Raw genomic sequence first — 14,763 nt, 5'->3', positions numbered from 1 at the left:
CACTTTTCCAGCCCTGATTTCCAGGGATGGATGATGCAATCTCACATTCCCAGCTCAGATCTATCCAGGGATGGATGATGCAATCCCACATTCCCAGCTCAGATCTATCCAGGGATGGATGATGCAATCCCACATTTCCAGACCTGGTTTCCAGGGATGGATGATGCAATCCCCACTTTTCCAGCCCTGATTTCCAGGGATGGATGATGCAATCCCACATTTCCAGACCTGGTTTCCAGGGATGGATGATGCAATCCCACATTCCCAGCCCTGATCTGGGTGTTGCAATCCCACATTCCCAGCTCTGATTTTTCCATGGCTGGGTGCTGCAATCCCACATTCCCAGCCCTGATCTGGGTGCTGCAATCCCACATTCCCAGCTCTGATTTTTCCAGGGCTGGGAGCTGCAATCCCACATTTCCAGCTCTGATCTATCCAGGGATGGGTGATCCAATCCCACATTCCCAGCTCTGATTTTTCCAGGGCTGGGTGCTGCAATTCCACATTCCCAGCCCTGATCTGGGTGATGCAATCCCACATTCCCAGCTCTGATTTTTCCAGGGCTGGGTGATCCAATCCCACTTTCCCAGCTCTGATCTATCCAGGGCTGGGTGCTGCAGTCCCACTTTGCCAGCCCTGATTTTTCCAGGGCTGGGTGCTGCAATGCCACTTTCCCAGTTCTGATCTATCCAAGGCTGGGTGCTGCAATCCCACATTCCCAGCTCTGATCTATCCAGGGCTGGGTGCTGCAATCCCACATTCCCAGCCCTGATTTTTCCAGGTCTAGCTGATCCAATCCCACGTTCCCAGCTCTGATCTATCCAAGGCTGGGTGCTGCAATCCCGCTTTGCCAGCCTGGGTTTCTCCAGGGCTGTGCAGTGCGGCGCAGGCGACAGAAGATGGCACTGACAGCCTCCCTCCCCCCGGCCCAGCCCCGTGGGGCATCCCTCCGCTGTGCTCCCTTCTGGGAGTCACAAAAGCCTTTTTGTGGTTGCATTTGAAGTTCTTTGAAGGTATTTCTGAGCCTTGAGGTTTGCCCTGAGGGTTTGGAGCTGGGATCTGGAATGGTTTGAATCCCTTTCCAGCTCGCCTGGTGGAGCCTGACTCGGAGCTGTGTTATTTGTGGCCTTGCTTTTCCAAACCCTGCATCAGGAGGAAAGGAGGGAAAAAGAAAGAAAGTTGGGGGGGGAGAGAGAGAAAAAGGAAATAAAAAGAAAAGATAAAAAAGGTTTAAAAAAAAAAAAAAGGCAGAAAAGGCAAAAGAGAAAAAAAGGAAAAGGTAAAAGAAAAAGGCAAAAAAAAAGGAAAATAAAAAAGGGAAAGGCAAAAGAAAAGGAAAATAAAATAAAGGGAAAGGGGGGAAAAAAGGAAGTAAAAAAGGAAAAGTAAAAATAAAAGAAAAAGGCCAAAAAAAAAGGGGAAAGAAAAAAGGAAAAGGCCAAAAAAAAGGGGGGAAGAAAAAAGGAAAAGCCAAAAAAAGGGGGAAAGGGAAAAGGCCAAAAAAAGGGGGAAAGGGAAAAGGAAAAGCCAAAAAAAGGGGGAAAGGGAAACGGCCAAAAAGGGGGAAACAAAAAAGGAAAAGGCCAAAAAATGGAAAGAAAAAAGGAAAAGGCCAAAAAAAAGGAAGGAAACAAGGAAAAGGCCAAAAAAGGGGAAGGAAACAAGGAAAAGGCCAAAAAAGGGGAAGGAAAAAAGGAGAAGGCCAAAAAAGGGGAAGGAAAAAAGGAGAAGGCCAAAAAAGGGGAAGGAAAAAAGGAGAAGGCCAAAAAAAGGGAAGGAAAAAAGGAGAAGGAAAAAAGGAGAAGGAAAAAAGGAGAAGGAAAAAAGGAGAAGGCCAAAAAAGGGGAAGGAAAAAAGGAGAAGGCCAAAAAAGGGAAGGAAAAAAGGAGAAGGCCAAAAAAGGGAAGGAAAAAAGGAGAAGGCCAAAAAAGGGGGAAAGGGAAAGGAAAAGGCTCAAAAAAGGGGAAAGAAAAAAGGAAAAGCCAAAAAAAAGGGGAAAGAAAAAAGGAAAAGGTAAAAAAAGGGGGAAAGAAAAACGGAAAAGGGCAAAAATAAAGGGGGTAAGAAAAAAGGAGAAGGCCAAAAAAAAAGGGGGAAAGAAAAAAGGAAAAGGGCCAAAAAAGGGAAGGAAAAAAGGAAAAGGCCAAAAAGGGGGAAATAAAAAAGGAAAAGGCCAAAAAGGGGGAAAGAAATAAAGGCAAAGGTCAAAAAAAGGGGGAAAGAAAAAAGGAAAAGCCAAAAAAAAGGGGGAAAGGGAAAAGGCCAAAAAGGGGGAAAGAAAAAAGGAAAAAGCTCAAAAAAGGGGAAAGAAAAAAGGAAAAGGCCAAAAAAAGGGGGAAAGAAAAAAGGAAAAGGCAAAAAAAGGGGGGAAAGAAAAAAGGAAAAGGCAAAAAAAAGGGGGAAAGAAAGGAACAAAAGGCAAAGGCAATAAAAAGGGGGTGGGGAATCAAAAGGCAAACCACAGTCCCTACTCCCAGTCCCTACTCCCAGTCCCTGCTTTGCTGCTCCACTTGCCATCCCCCCCCCTTTTTTTTTCTGGCCCTCTCGAGCTGCCAGCTCCAAGTGCAGTTTTCAGCAGCCCCTTTGCAGCAGAAGCAAACCACCCTGGAAATGCTGTGGGGTTTGAAAGGAAGAAAGCCAAGCTAAATTAAGGAGGAGAGGTCGCAGCAGGTGGCTGAGTTGTCTCTCCTTCCTCCTCCTCCTTCCTTCTCCTCCTCCTCAGGGCCAGCTTGCCGCTTCCCGTGGGGCTGCCAGGCAGCAGCGCTCCTGCCCTGTGCATCCAGGCTCCAGGTGGTGCTTTCTCCCTCCCTGGAGGTGTTCAAGGCCAGGCTGGATGAGACCCTGAGTGACCTGGGCTGGGGGGAGGTGTCCCTGCCCATGGCAGGGGGTTGGAACTGAATGAGCTTTAAACTCCCTTCCCACCCAAGCCATTCTGTGAATCACTCAGAAGTTTCCTTTACACACAAGGAGGAACTTCTTTATTTTCAGGTTGATGGAGCCCTGGAGCAGGCTGCCCAGAGAGGCTGTGGATGTCCTCTCCATGGAGGTGTTCAAGGCCAGGCTGGATGAGACCTTGAGCAAGCTGTGCTGGGGGGGAGGTGTCCCTGCCCATGGCAGGGGTTTGGAACTGGATGCTCTTTAAGGTCCCTTCCAACCCAAAGCATTCCATGAAGCACAGAATGATGATCCATGATCCATTTCCTGTTCCAGACACTGGCACAGGTTGCCCAGGGAGGTGGTGGAAGCCTCAGCCCTGGAGGTGTTTGCAGCCAGGCTGGATGTGGCTGTGAGTAACCTGCTGTGGTGTGAGGTGTCCCTGCCCATGGCAGGGGGTTGGAACTGGCTGAGCCTGGAGGTCCCTTCCAGCCCTGACAATTCTGTGGCTCTGTGAATGATCCTAGATGCACAGAATGGGTTGGAAGGGGCCTTGAAGCTCAGCCAGTTCCAGCCCTCCTGATCTTAAGGGTTTTGGGTTGTTTTTCCCCCCCAATCTAAGTGATTCCATGAGTCTGTGCTGGCTGAGGTCACCCTCAGACAGATCCAAGCCTGAGGGACCTGAGTTTGTTCAGCCTGGAGCAAAAGGAGGCTGAGGGAAGGCCTTCTGCCTGCCTCCAGCTGCCTGGCAGGAGGCTGGAGCCAGGTGGGGGTGAGGGAACCATCAGAGCATGAAGGTTGGCAAAGACCTCTGAGATCCTCAAGTCCAACCCCCAACCCCACACACTGAACCATGCCCAGAGTGCCATGGCCACAGGTTTCTTGAACACCTCCAGGGATGGGGGCTCCACCACTGCCCTGGGCAGCCTATATGTTAAAGAATAGAATAGAATAGGAGTAGGAATAGAATAGAATGGGAATAGAATGGGAGTAGGAATAGAATAGAATGGGAATGGGAATAGAATAGAATGGGAATGGGAATAGGAATGGAAATTGAATTAACCAGACTGGAAAAGACCTTTGAGATCAAGTCCAACCTATCACCCAACACCATCTAATCAACTCAACCATGGCACCAAGTGCCTCATCCAGGCTCTTCTTAACCACTTCCAGTGATGGTGACTCCACCACCTCCCTGGGCAGCACATTCCAAGGCCAATCTCTCTCTCTCTCTCTGTGTGAAGAACTTCTTCCTAACCTCCAGCCTGAACCTCCCCTGGCACAGCTTGAGACTGTGTCCTCTTGTTCTGATGCTGGTTCTTGATACCCAACTTAAATCTCCTGCTGGGATCCATCCTCAGCCTCCCCTGGTGACACCTGGGGCCTCTTCCTCTCAGGTTGCTTGGAGGAGGAGAGTGGCCTGGAAAAGAGGCTGGAGCCAGGTGGGGTTTGGGATCTGCTCCCAAAGAACAAGCCACAGGAGGAGAGGAAAGAGCCTCAGGGAAGGTTCAGGTTGTGTTATAGGGGAGGGGGGAAACACAACCAACTTTGTTTGCTGAGAGAGTGGTCACCAGCAACTTGCTGACAGTGCCCTCTGTGCCCTCAGATGATGAATATGTTGACTAGTCCTGGTCCCACTACTGACCCCTGAGGGACTCCACTAGACACAGACCTCCAAGCAGACTCTGTCCCATTGACCACAGCTCTCTGACTTCTTCCCTTCCACCAGTCCTCAACCCACCTCACCCCCTGCCCATCCAGACCGCGCTGCCTCAGCTTAGCTGCGAGGACGCTGCGGCAGACGGTGTCAAACGCCTTCCTGACACCAAGACAAACCACATCCACTGCCCTGCCACCACCTATCCACCTGGCTGTGTCCCTATCAAAGGCTGTCAGGGTGGTCAGACATGGCTGCCCCCTGGTAAAACCCTGCTGACTGCTCCTCCTGAGCCTCCTGTCCCTGGTAAGCCTACGGGCAGCACCGCGGGGAAGTTGCTCCGTCACCTTTCCAGGGGCGGAGGTGAGGCTGGCCAGTCTGCAGTCACCTGCGTCCTCCTTCTTGCCCTCTTGGAAGCCTGGAGTGAGGTTTGCCTTCCTCCAGTCCGCAGGTGCCTCTCCTGCCCGCCATGACCTCCCGAAGGCGATGGGGAGCGGTCTGGCCCGGGCTGCCCGGGGCAGCGGTGCAGTCCCCGTCCCTGGAGGGCTTGCAGCGCCGTGGGGGACGAGGCACTGAGGGCCACGGTGTAGAGGTGACCTGGCAGCGCCGGCTCGAGGCTTGGCCTCGACGCTCTTAAACCTCCTTTGCGTGGCCAACCTGTCTGCTCCTGGCCTGGCCCCCATGCCTGGCAGCCGCCATGCTGCCCGCCCCCCTCCCCGCCCGTCGCCTAGCAACGCCCTCCCCCCCTCCATGCCCCTCCAAGATGGCGGCCGGCAGGGGCTGCGGGAGGAGGAGGAGGAGGGGTGCGGGGGGCTCGCCCACGTGACGCGGCGCGCACGCGCGGCCCCCGCCCCTCCGCTCCCCGGGTCCCCCCCCTCCTCCCCTCCTCGGGCGCATGCGCGCTGCGGCCGTGCGCGGCGGGAGGGAGGGAGGGGGGCAGCAGGGGAGCGCCGCCGCCGCCGCCGGGGGCAGCTCCGCGGATTCCCCGACCCGCGCACGGGAATACCCCGCGGCCCCCTCCTCGTGAGGGGAGCAGGGGTCTGGGGGCGGGGGGGTACCGAGCGCCGCCACCGCTAACTCCCACCGCCGCCACCACCATGTCCGGGCGCGGCCACAACAAGCTGCCGACCACCGAGCGCATCGTCAAGGGTGAGGGGCCGGGGCCCGGGCCGGGGCGGGGGGCGGGAGGGAGCGCGCCCCCTGGCGGCGTGGCGGGGGGGGGGAGGAGCAGCGGGGCCGCTGGGCTGCCTGGTTCTGGGGGTTCGGGAGCGGGGGGGGGTCGGCTTCTCCGGCCTGAGAGAGCCTTGCTGGATGGAGACAAGGGGGGGAGACACGAGTGGGCAGGGAGAGAGGGGCTTCACCTCCTGGGGGGGGGTGGGGGACAGGGCGGGCTGGGGGCTGCCCTTTGTCTGGGAGAAGCCTCTGCGGAGGCATTTGGGGGGGGGGGGCAGAGCGGGCATCCCGGGGGGGCAGATATGGGCTGGGGGAGGGGGCACAAAGCTGTTCTAAATTAACCCTGAGGGGCAGATTTGTGCTTGGGGGGGCAAATATCTATTCTAAATTAGCCTTGAGGGGCAGATCTGGGCTTGGGGGGGGCACATATCTGTTCTAGATTAGCCCTGGGGGGCAGATTTTAGCTTGGGGGGGGGCACATATCTGTTCTAAATTAGCCCTGGGGGGCAGATTTGAGCTTGGGGGGGTAAATATCTATTCTAAATTAGCCTTGAGGGGCAGATCTGGGCTTGGGGGGGGCACATACCTGTTCTAAATTAGCCCTGGGGGGCAGATTTTAGCTTGGGGGGGGGCACATATATGTTCTAACTTAAACCTAAGGGGTGGATTTGGGCTTGGGGGGGCACATACGTGTTCTAACTTAATCCTGGGGGGCAAATTTGAGCTGGGGGGCGGCACATACCTGTTCTAAATTAGCCCTGAGGGGCAGATTTGGGCTTGGGGGGGGCACATATGTGTTCTAGATTAGCCCTGGGGGGCAGATTTGAGCTGGGGGGGGCACATATCTGTTCTAAATTAGCCCTGAGGGGCAGATTTGGGCTTGGGGGGGGGCACATATGTGTTCTAGATTAGCCCTGGGGGGGCAAATTTGGGCTTGGGGGGGGGGCACATACCTGTTCTAAATTAGCCCTGGGGGGCAGATTTGAGCTGGGGGGGGCACATACCTGTTCTAAATTACACCTGGGGGTGCACATTTGGGCTTAGGAGGAGATGTGTCTGTTCTGGTCTTTGTGGGGGGGGGACATCTCTGTTTCAAAGGGTGCTGAGAGGGGAGCTTTGTTCTCAGGGGGACATCTCCCTGCCAGCAGGAGCCTGGAGGGGAGGGGGTGTCCCTTTCTCTTGGGGGGGAGGGGATAGAGGGGGACACCTGCTTTGGAGGGTTTGGTTTGGGGGGGACCCCCTGGTCTTCAGAGGATGAGGAATCCTTCCCCCCCCCCCCTCCTCCTCCTTTCCTTGGTGCAGGTCCTGGTGCAGTGCAAGGATGGAGGGGGGGGGGGGGTGCAGTGTGTGGGAGCAAGGGGGGGGATCCCTGTCCCCTTGGGGCTGTGGGCACAGCAGTAGCCTGGCAGGTGGTGGCAGAGGCTGGGAGGGGGGGGAGGGGAGGGTGGCATCTGTGCCCTGCTGGGGTTGGAGGGGGAATCCCAAGCCTGGGTAAGAGCCCAGTGCCAGGAGGAGGGCAGGGACAGCGAGCTTGGAAGGGGAGATGCCAGCCCGGGGACACACACACACACCACACACATGCACTGTGCTGCTTCACACCCAGGAGGTCCTCACCTCCCCCTCCCCCTCCAGCTTGGGCTGCTGAGACCTCCCCTGGGTGGAGGTGAGGTGGGGGCTGAGCCTGCTTTGGGATGTAAAGGGAGCCCCGGGGGTAAGAGGGGGGGGAGGGTAGAGCCTACCCTTCTCTGGTTCCAGCACCTCCCTGCTTGTATCCTGCCTGCCCTCAGAGCCCTCTTGGCTCTGGTGGTGCCCTGGAGGCTGGTGCCAGCTGCCCCCCCCTCCAGGCCCTCTTAGAGTAGGGACTATTTTGGAAAGAGCAGCAGGCAGAGGAGCAGCTACCGAGGAGAGAGAGCTACCTTGGCTGGGAACCTGCTGCCTGGGGGGGGAGGGGGGCAAGGAAAGGGGGAGGGGGGGCAAGGAAAGGGGGGAGGGGGGGCAAGGAAAGGGGGAGGGGGGCAAGGGAAAGGGAAAGGTGGGGATGGAGGAGGGGGGAGATGTGCATTCCCCTGCCCCAATTGATCTGCTGCCATTACCCTACCCAGGCACCATCCACTGGGCACCTGCCCTCTCCTCCCAGCTTCTGCTCAGCACTCCCCCCCTGCCTCCAGCTTGCCCCCCACCCACCCCAGGAGCACCCAACTGCTCCATCAGCCCTTTCCTAAAGCTTCTCTCCCCCCTCCCACCCCCACCCTGTGGCTTGAATCAGTGCAGGTGGCTGAGCTGCTCCCACCCCCCCCCCAGGGGTGGCTGTTGGGGTGTTGGGGAGGGGGAGGGAGGGAGAGGGAGGGGAGGTGTGCCCAGGCTGCTGCCATCTCCCCTGCTCCACTCCCAGGTTGCCTCCTGGGGTGTTGCTGGGGGGGGGAGGGGGTGGGGGGGGTTATTTAGGGCTGTCATGTGGCTGGTCACATGTTGGAGATGTTAATAACCCTGGCCTTAAATGAAGGGAAAGTGGACTAGGGTGACAGGGCTGCACTTGGAGGTCCCTCAGGCTCTGCCTTCTGCCCTGCTGGTGGTGCTTTTCCTCCTCTTCCTCCTTCCTCCTCCTCCTGCTGCTGCTGGATGAAATCAGGTCGGAGGCTTTGCTTGGCTGGAGGAGGAGGAAGGTGGAAGAGGGTCTTCCCCTGTGGCCTGGGTGATTGGTAGGCTGGAGTGAACTGTAAATCTCCTGCTAAATCCCAGGCAGCTGCCTGTGGTTAGGTTGGGCCTGGCTGAGGGAAGGGAGCAGCAGTGCAGCCATTATGAATCAGCTGAGTTCTCCCCCTCCCTGCACCTCCCTCCCTGCTCCCTCAGCTTCCACAGCCTGGGGAAGCCTCTTGGGGATCCTGCAGATGTTACCCAAGCCTCTCAAAGTCTCTGTGTGTGTTGTGTGTGTGAGCTTTGCATCCTGGTGGTCCTCTGTTAGGTTTTATGCAAGGCCAGGCTGGAGGTGGCTGTGAGCAACCTGCTGTGCTGTGAGGAGTCCCTGCCCATGGCAGGGGGGTTGGAGCTGGCTGAGCCTTCAGCTCCCTTCCCGCCCTGAGCCTTGAGCTCCCTTCCCTCCCTGAGCCTGCAGCTCCCTTCCCTCCCTGAGCCTTGAGCCTGCAGCTCCCTTCCCTCCCTGAGCCTGCAGCTCCCTTCCCTCCCTGAGCCTGCAGCTCCCTTCCCTCCCTGAGCCTGCAGCTCCCTTCCCTCCCTGAGCCTGCAGCTCCCTTCCCTCCCTGAGCCTGCAGCTCCCTTCCCTCCCTGAGCCTGCAGCTCCCTTCCCTCCCTGAGCCTGCAGCTCCCTTCCTTCCCTGAGCCTGCAGCTCCCTTCCTTCCCTGAGCCTGCAGCTCCCTTCCTTCCCTGAGCCTGCAGCTCCCTTCCTTCCCTGAGCCTGCAGCTCCCTTCCTTCCCTGAGCCTGCAGCTCCCTTCCCGCCCTGAGCCTGCAGCTCCCTTCCCGCCCTGAGCCTGCAGCTCCCTTCCCGCCCTGAGCCTGCAGCTCCCTTCCCGCCCTGAGCCTGCAGCTCCCTTCCCTCCCTGAGCCTGCAGCTCCCTTCCCTCCCTGAGCCTGCAGCTCCCTTCCCTCCCTGAGCCTGCAGCTCCCTTCCCTCCCTGAGCCTGCAGCTCCCTTCCCTCCCTGAGCCTGCAGCTCCCTTCCCTCCCTGAGCCTGCAGCTCCCTTCCCTCCCTGAGCCTGCAGCTCCCTTCCCTCCCTGAGCCTTCAGCTCCCTTCCCTCCCTGAGCCTGCAGCTCCCTTCCCTCCCTGAGCCTGCAGCTCCCTTCCCTCCCTGAGCCTTCAGCTCCCTTCCCTCCCTGAGCCTTCAGCTCCCTTCCCGCCCTGAGCCTTCAGCTCCCTTCCCTCCCTGAGCCTGCAGCTCCCTTCCCTCCCTGAGCCTGCAGCTCCCTTCCAGCCTTGAGCCTGCAGCTCCCTTCCAGCCTTGAGCCTGCAGCTCCCTTCCCTCCCTGAGCCTTCTGTGATTCTCATTCATAGGATGGGTTGGGCTGGGCTGGGAGGGACCTGGAAGCTCAGCCAGTTCCAACCCCCCTGCCATGACCAGGGACACCTCCCCCCAGCCCAGGTCACCCCAGGCCTCATCCAGCCTGGCTTTGGACACCATCCACAGCCTCCCTGGGCACCCTGGGCCAGGCTCTCCCCACCCTCACTCTCAAGGATTTCTTCCTCATCTCCACTCTCAGTCTCCCCTCTCCCAGCTCAAAGCCATTCCCTCTCATCCTGGTCCCCAGCTCTCCTGGAGCCTCCTTCAGGTCCTGGGAGGCTGCTCTGAGCTCTCCCTGGAGCCTTCTGCAGGCTGGGGGTGACTTGGGGGGATGACTCCAAAGCACTTCCTGCTGCAGCTGATTTTATGCCCAGAAGGTTCAAACCCTGGAGCCTTCTCCTCTGCAGGCTGAGCAGCCCCCACTCTCCCAGCCTGCCCCCACAGGGGAGCTTCTTCAGCCCTCTTGGTCACCTTGGTGGCCTCCTCTGGAGCCTCTCCAGCAGCTGCAGGTCCTTCTGGTGCTGGGGGGGTGCCCAGGTGGGGTTGCAGGGCTGCAGGTGGGGGCAGGGCAGAGCAGAGGGGTAGAATCCCCTCCCTCACCCTGCCAGGGCAGGGGTGGGGAATAGAATAGAATAGAATAGAATAGAATAGAATAGACCAGGTTGGAAGAGACCTTCAAGATCATCACATCCAACCTATCATCCAACACCACCTAATCAGCTAACCCATGGCACCAAGCACCCTGTCAAGTCTCCTCCTGAACACCTCCAGGGATGGTGACTCCACCACCTCCCTGGGCAGCACATTCCCATGGGCAATCACTCTCTCTGTGTAGAACTTCATCCTGACCTCCAGCCTGAACCTCCCCTGGCACAGCCTGAGACTGTGTCCTCTTGTTCTGGTGCTGGGTGCCTGGGAGAAGAGACCAACCCCCACCTGGCTCCAACCTCCCTTCAGGTAGTTGGAGAGAGCAAGAAGGTCTCCCCTGAGTCTCCTCTTCTCCAGGCTAAGCAACCCCAGCTCCCTCAGCCTCTCCTCACAGGGCTGTGCTCCAAACCCCTCACAAACTTTGTTGCCCTTCTCTGGACACCTTCCAGCAGCTCAACATCTTTCCTGAACTCAGGAGCCCAGAACTGGACACAGGACTCCAGGTGTGGCCTAACCAGTGCTGAGCACAGGGCACAATGACCTCCCTGCTCCTGCTGGCCACACTGTTCCTGATGCAGGCCAGGATGCCATTGGCCCTCTTGGCCACCTGGGCACACTGCAGACTCATGTTCAGCCTCTTATCAACCAGCACCCCCAGGTCCCTCTCTGCCTGGCTGCTCTCAGCCACTCTGCCCCCAGCCTGTAGCACTGCCTGGGGTTGCTGTAGCCAATGTGCAGAACCTGGCACTTGGATGTGTTCAATCAGGGAATGTCCTGTGGTGGTTGGCTGGAGCCTGCATGCAGCAGGGAGCTTCTCAAGCAGCTCCCAGAGCTGCTCTTGGGCTGCTGCCTGGGGAGATTCCCAGGCTGATTTGGGTTGGGAAAGGACCTTGCAGAGCTCAGGCAGTTCCCACCCCAGTGCCATGGGCAGGGGCACATTTGGGTCCCTCTGGAGGTCTCTGGGGGGGGTAAGCTCCTTCCCTGGCTGTGATTCTTGTTTGGAGGCTGGGACACTCTGCCTGGGTATTAATAATTAAAACCTGAAGAGAAAGGAGGGAGGGGAGGGGAGGAAAAAAAAAAGGCAGAGCTCATTTAGTGGCACTGGAAATGCCTCCAATTAAGCAGGCTGGAGAAGTTTAACTGTGTTTAACCTCCCCTCTTCCCATCTCTGGAGGCCTGCAGAAGTGGGAGCTGTAATTAGGTTGAGGCAGGAGGAACATGAGAGCTGCCTTTGCCTTTGTGCTGCAGTTCCTGCTGGAAGGAGCTGAACCTCCTGGGCATGAAATCAGCTGCAGCAGGAAGTGCTTTGGAGTCGTGTGTCCCCCCCCCAAGTCACCCTCCCAGCCTGCAGAAGGCTCCAGGGAGAGCTCAGAGCAGCCTTCCAGGACCTGAAGGAGGCTCCAGGAGAGCTGGGGAGGGGCTTTGGAGAAGGGCTTGGGAGTGCCAGGATGAGAGGGAATGGCTTGGAGCTGGGGGAGGGGAGGTTGGGAGTGGAGATGAGGAAGGAATCCTTGGCAGTGAGGCTGGGGAGAGCCTGGCACAGGATGCCAGCCTTCCCAGGTTGGGTTTGGGGCTGCATCCTTCCTTCCCAGCTTGGCTTTGGGGCTGCAGCCTTCCTTCCTTCCCAGCTTGGCTTTGGGGCTGCAGCCTTCCTTCCCTCCCAGGTTGGCTTTGGGGCTGCAGCCTTCCTTCCTTCCCAGCTTGGCTTTGGGGCTGCAGCCTTCCCAGGTTGGGTTTGGGGCTGCAGCCTTCCCAGGTTGGGTTTGGGGCTGCAGCCTGCCCAAGTCCCTTTCAAACCCCAGGGGGTTGCTGTTTGGACCCCTGAGCATATCAGCCAGGCTGATTTGGGGTTGGGTTTTTCCCTGGGGGGAGGCTCTTGGAAGTGCTGTGCTGCTCAAGGAGGAGCAGCAGCAAGGGCCTGGTGCCCTCTCCTTGGCAGCTCTTGTGTGGCAGTAGCCAATTCCTGGCCTGGAGGAAGCTCTGCTGGGATCCTGCTGCTCTGGAGCTGCCCAGGGAGGGTAAAGCTGGGGCTGGGGCTGAGGTGGTGTAGCTGAAGCTGTTCCTGACCCCAGTGGCTCTTCCAGGTTTGCTCTGGGCCTGTCTTCACAGCAGCACATGGCCTCCTGGAGGTGGTTTGCTCCATGGGAAGGACGAGCAGTTCAGCATGAGCCAGCAGGGTGCCCTGATGCTCAGGGATCACTTGGGGAGCCTCAGGGAGAGTGTGGGCAGCAGGGCCAAGGAGGTTCTGCTCCTCCTCTGCCCTCCTGAGGCCACAGCTGCAGTTCTGGCTCCAGTTCTGGGCTCCCCAGTTGCAGAGGGACAGAGAAGTACTGGGGAGAGCCCAGGGCAGGCTGGGGAGATGCTGAGGGGCCTGGAGCAGCTCTGGGAGCAGCAAAGGCTGAGAGCCCTGGGGCTGAGAGCCTGGAGAGGAGCAGCCCCGGAGGGGAGCTGAGCAATGCTCAGCAAGAGCTAAAGGAGCTGTGGGGGGCAAGAGGCTGGGGCCAGACTCTGCTGAGTGGTGCCCAGGGCCAGGCCAAGGGGCAGAGGGCACAAAGTGGCAGCCAGGAGGTTCCATGAGGAGAAACTTCTTGGCTGTGAGGGTGCTGGAGGCCTGGAGCAGGCTGCCCAGAGAGGTTGTGGAGTCTCCTGGTGTGGAGAGCTTCCATCCCCCCTGGGCATTGTGGTGCTGGGCAGGGTGCTGTGGGTGCCCTGCTGGGGCAGGGGGGATTGGGCTGGCTGAGCTCTGCTGGGGCTGCTGGGGCAGGGGGCTTGGACTGGCTGAGCTCCAGAATTCCCTTCCCTCCCTGCCCTCCCCATTCTGGGCTGTGCAGCTTGGTTCTCCCTGCCCCTGCTGTGAGCCAGCTCAGCTCTCTGCTGTGCTGTGAGCCTCCCACATCTCCTGTAGCTCACCTGTTGGATTCCTGGCTGAGGTTTCTGGGGAGGGGGGTGGTGTGTGAAGGCCCTGCAGGGTGATCTGAGCACCCTCACTCCAGTGGCACCTCCCCACCCCCCTGCCTCTCCAGCTCCAGTGGAGCCCTGCTCCAGCAGAGCCTCCTGCAGGAGCTGCTCCTCCCCCTGTGCCTCTGCTGCAGGCATCGAGTCCAGCCCCAGGGGATGTGTTCAGCCAGGCTCCTGGGGCCTGCAGCAGTGAGCTGTGGCCCCCAGGGAGCCAAGAGCTGCTGGCAGATCAGTAGATGTCATCTTCAGAGGCTCAGGAGAGCTTCCCCCACGCTGCTGCCAAGGGTTGTGGGGGTTGTGCAGGGTCATCCTGCTGCCTGGGGATCCCTCTCAGGGCTCAGCCAGGGAATGGCTTGGAAGAGACCTCAAAGCTCATCCAGCTCCAAGCCCCCTGCCATGGGCAGGGACACCTCCCACCAGTCCAGGCTGCTCAGGGCCTCATCCAGTCTGGCCTTGGACACCTCCAGGGAGGGGACAGCCACAGCCTCCCTGGGGAAGCTGTGCCAGGCTCTCCCTCCCCCTCCTGGGGAAGATTTCCTTCCTGGTGTCTCACCTAAGTCATAGAATCATAGTATCAGTCAGGGTTGGAAGGGACCACAAGGATCATCTAGTTCCAAGCCCCCCTGCCATGGGCAGGGACACCCCACACTAGATCAGCCTGGCCAGAGCCTCATCCAGCCTGGGCTTAAACACCTCCAGGGCTGGGGCCTCAAGCACCTCCCTGGACAACCCATTCCAGGGCTTCACCACTCTCCTGGGGAAGAACTTCCTCCTCACCTCCAGCCTGAGTCTCCCCACCTCCAGCTCCATTCCATTGCCCCTAAGTCCATCATGGGTCACATGCAGCTCTCCTCCTACCTTCTTCCCTGGTCTCAGCTAACCACTCCTCAGATGCAGGCAGATGGTTGAGCACTGAGCTTCCCCTGCAGCTCCCAACCTGCCCCAGCTGGAGAGCTGCAAGCTCAGAAGTCAGAGCAGGACAGAAGGCAAAGGGAGACTCAGTCACATCTGCAGTCCCAGGGGAGTTGGTGGTGCCTGGAAGGAGGAAGTGTGCAGAAGTGGCTCAGGTTCAGACTGGGTGAGAGGAGGAAGCTCTTGCCCAGGAGGGTGGTGAGAGCCTGGCACAGGCTGCCCAGGGAGGTGGTGGAAGCCTCCTGCCTGGAGGTGTTTGCAGCCAGGCTGGATGTGGCTGTGAGCAACCTGCTGTGGTGTGAGGTGTCCCTGGCCATGGCAGGGGGTTGGAACTGGCTGAGCCTTGAGCTCCCTTCCAGCCCTGACAGTTCTCTGCTTCTGTGAATGATCCTAGAGTCACAGAATGGGTTGGAAGGGACCTTGAAGCTCAGCCAGTTCCAGCCCTCCTGATCTCAAAGGTTTGGGGGGTTGGGTTGGTTTTTCCCCCCCACCCAATCTAAGTGATTCCATGAGTCTGTGCTGGC

At 58.6% G+C, this 14,763-nt stretch overlaps 1 protein-coding gene across 1 annotated transcript in view; it reads left to right on the top strand.

The window, feature by feature from the left end:
* Window positions 1–5,467: 5,467 nt before the first annotated feature.
* Window positions 5,468–14,763, top strand: part of LOC137459842 (serine/threonine-protein phosphatase 2B catalytic subunit gamma isoform) — a 33,892-nt gene continuing 24,596 nt past the window's right edge. Inside the window, exon 1 of the mRNA XM_068170548.1 lies at window positions 5,468–5,680. Within this exon, the coding sequence (XP_068026649.1) occupies window positions 5,629–5,680 (52 nt within the window). The 5' untranslated portion in view covers window positions 5,468–5,628. The remainder of the gene's footprint in view (window positions 5,681–14,763) is intronic.

Source organism: Melanerpes formicivorus, unplaced genomic scaffold, assembly GCF_026170545.1.
Source record: "Melanerpes formicivorus ecotype bairdi unplaced genomic scaffold, bMelFor1.0.p_v2 SCAF_424, whole genome shotgun sequence".
Classification (NCBI taxonomy): domain Eukaryota; kingdom Metazoa; phylum Chordata; class Aves; order Piciformes; family Picidae; genus Melanerpes; species Melanerpes formicivorus.
This window is presented reverse-complemented; position numbering and strand designations above follow the sequence as displayed.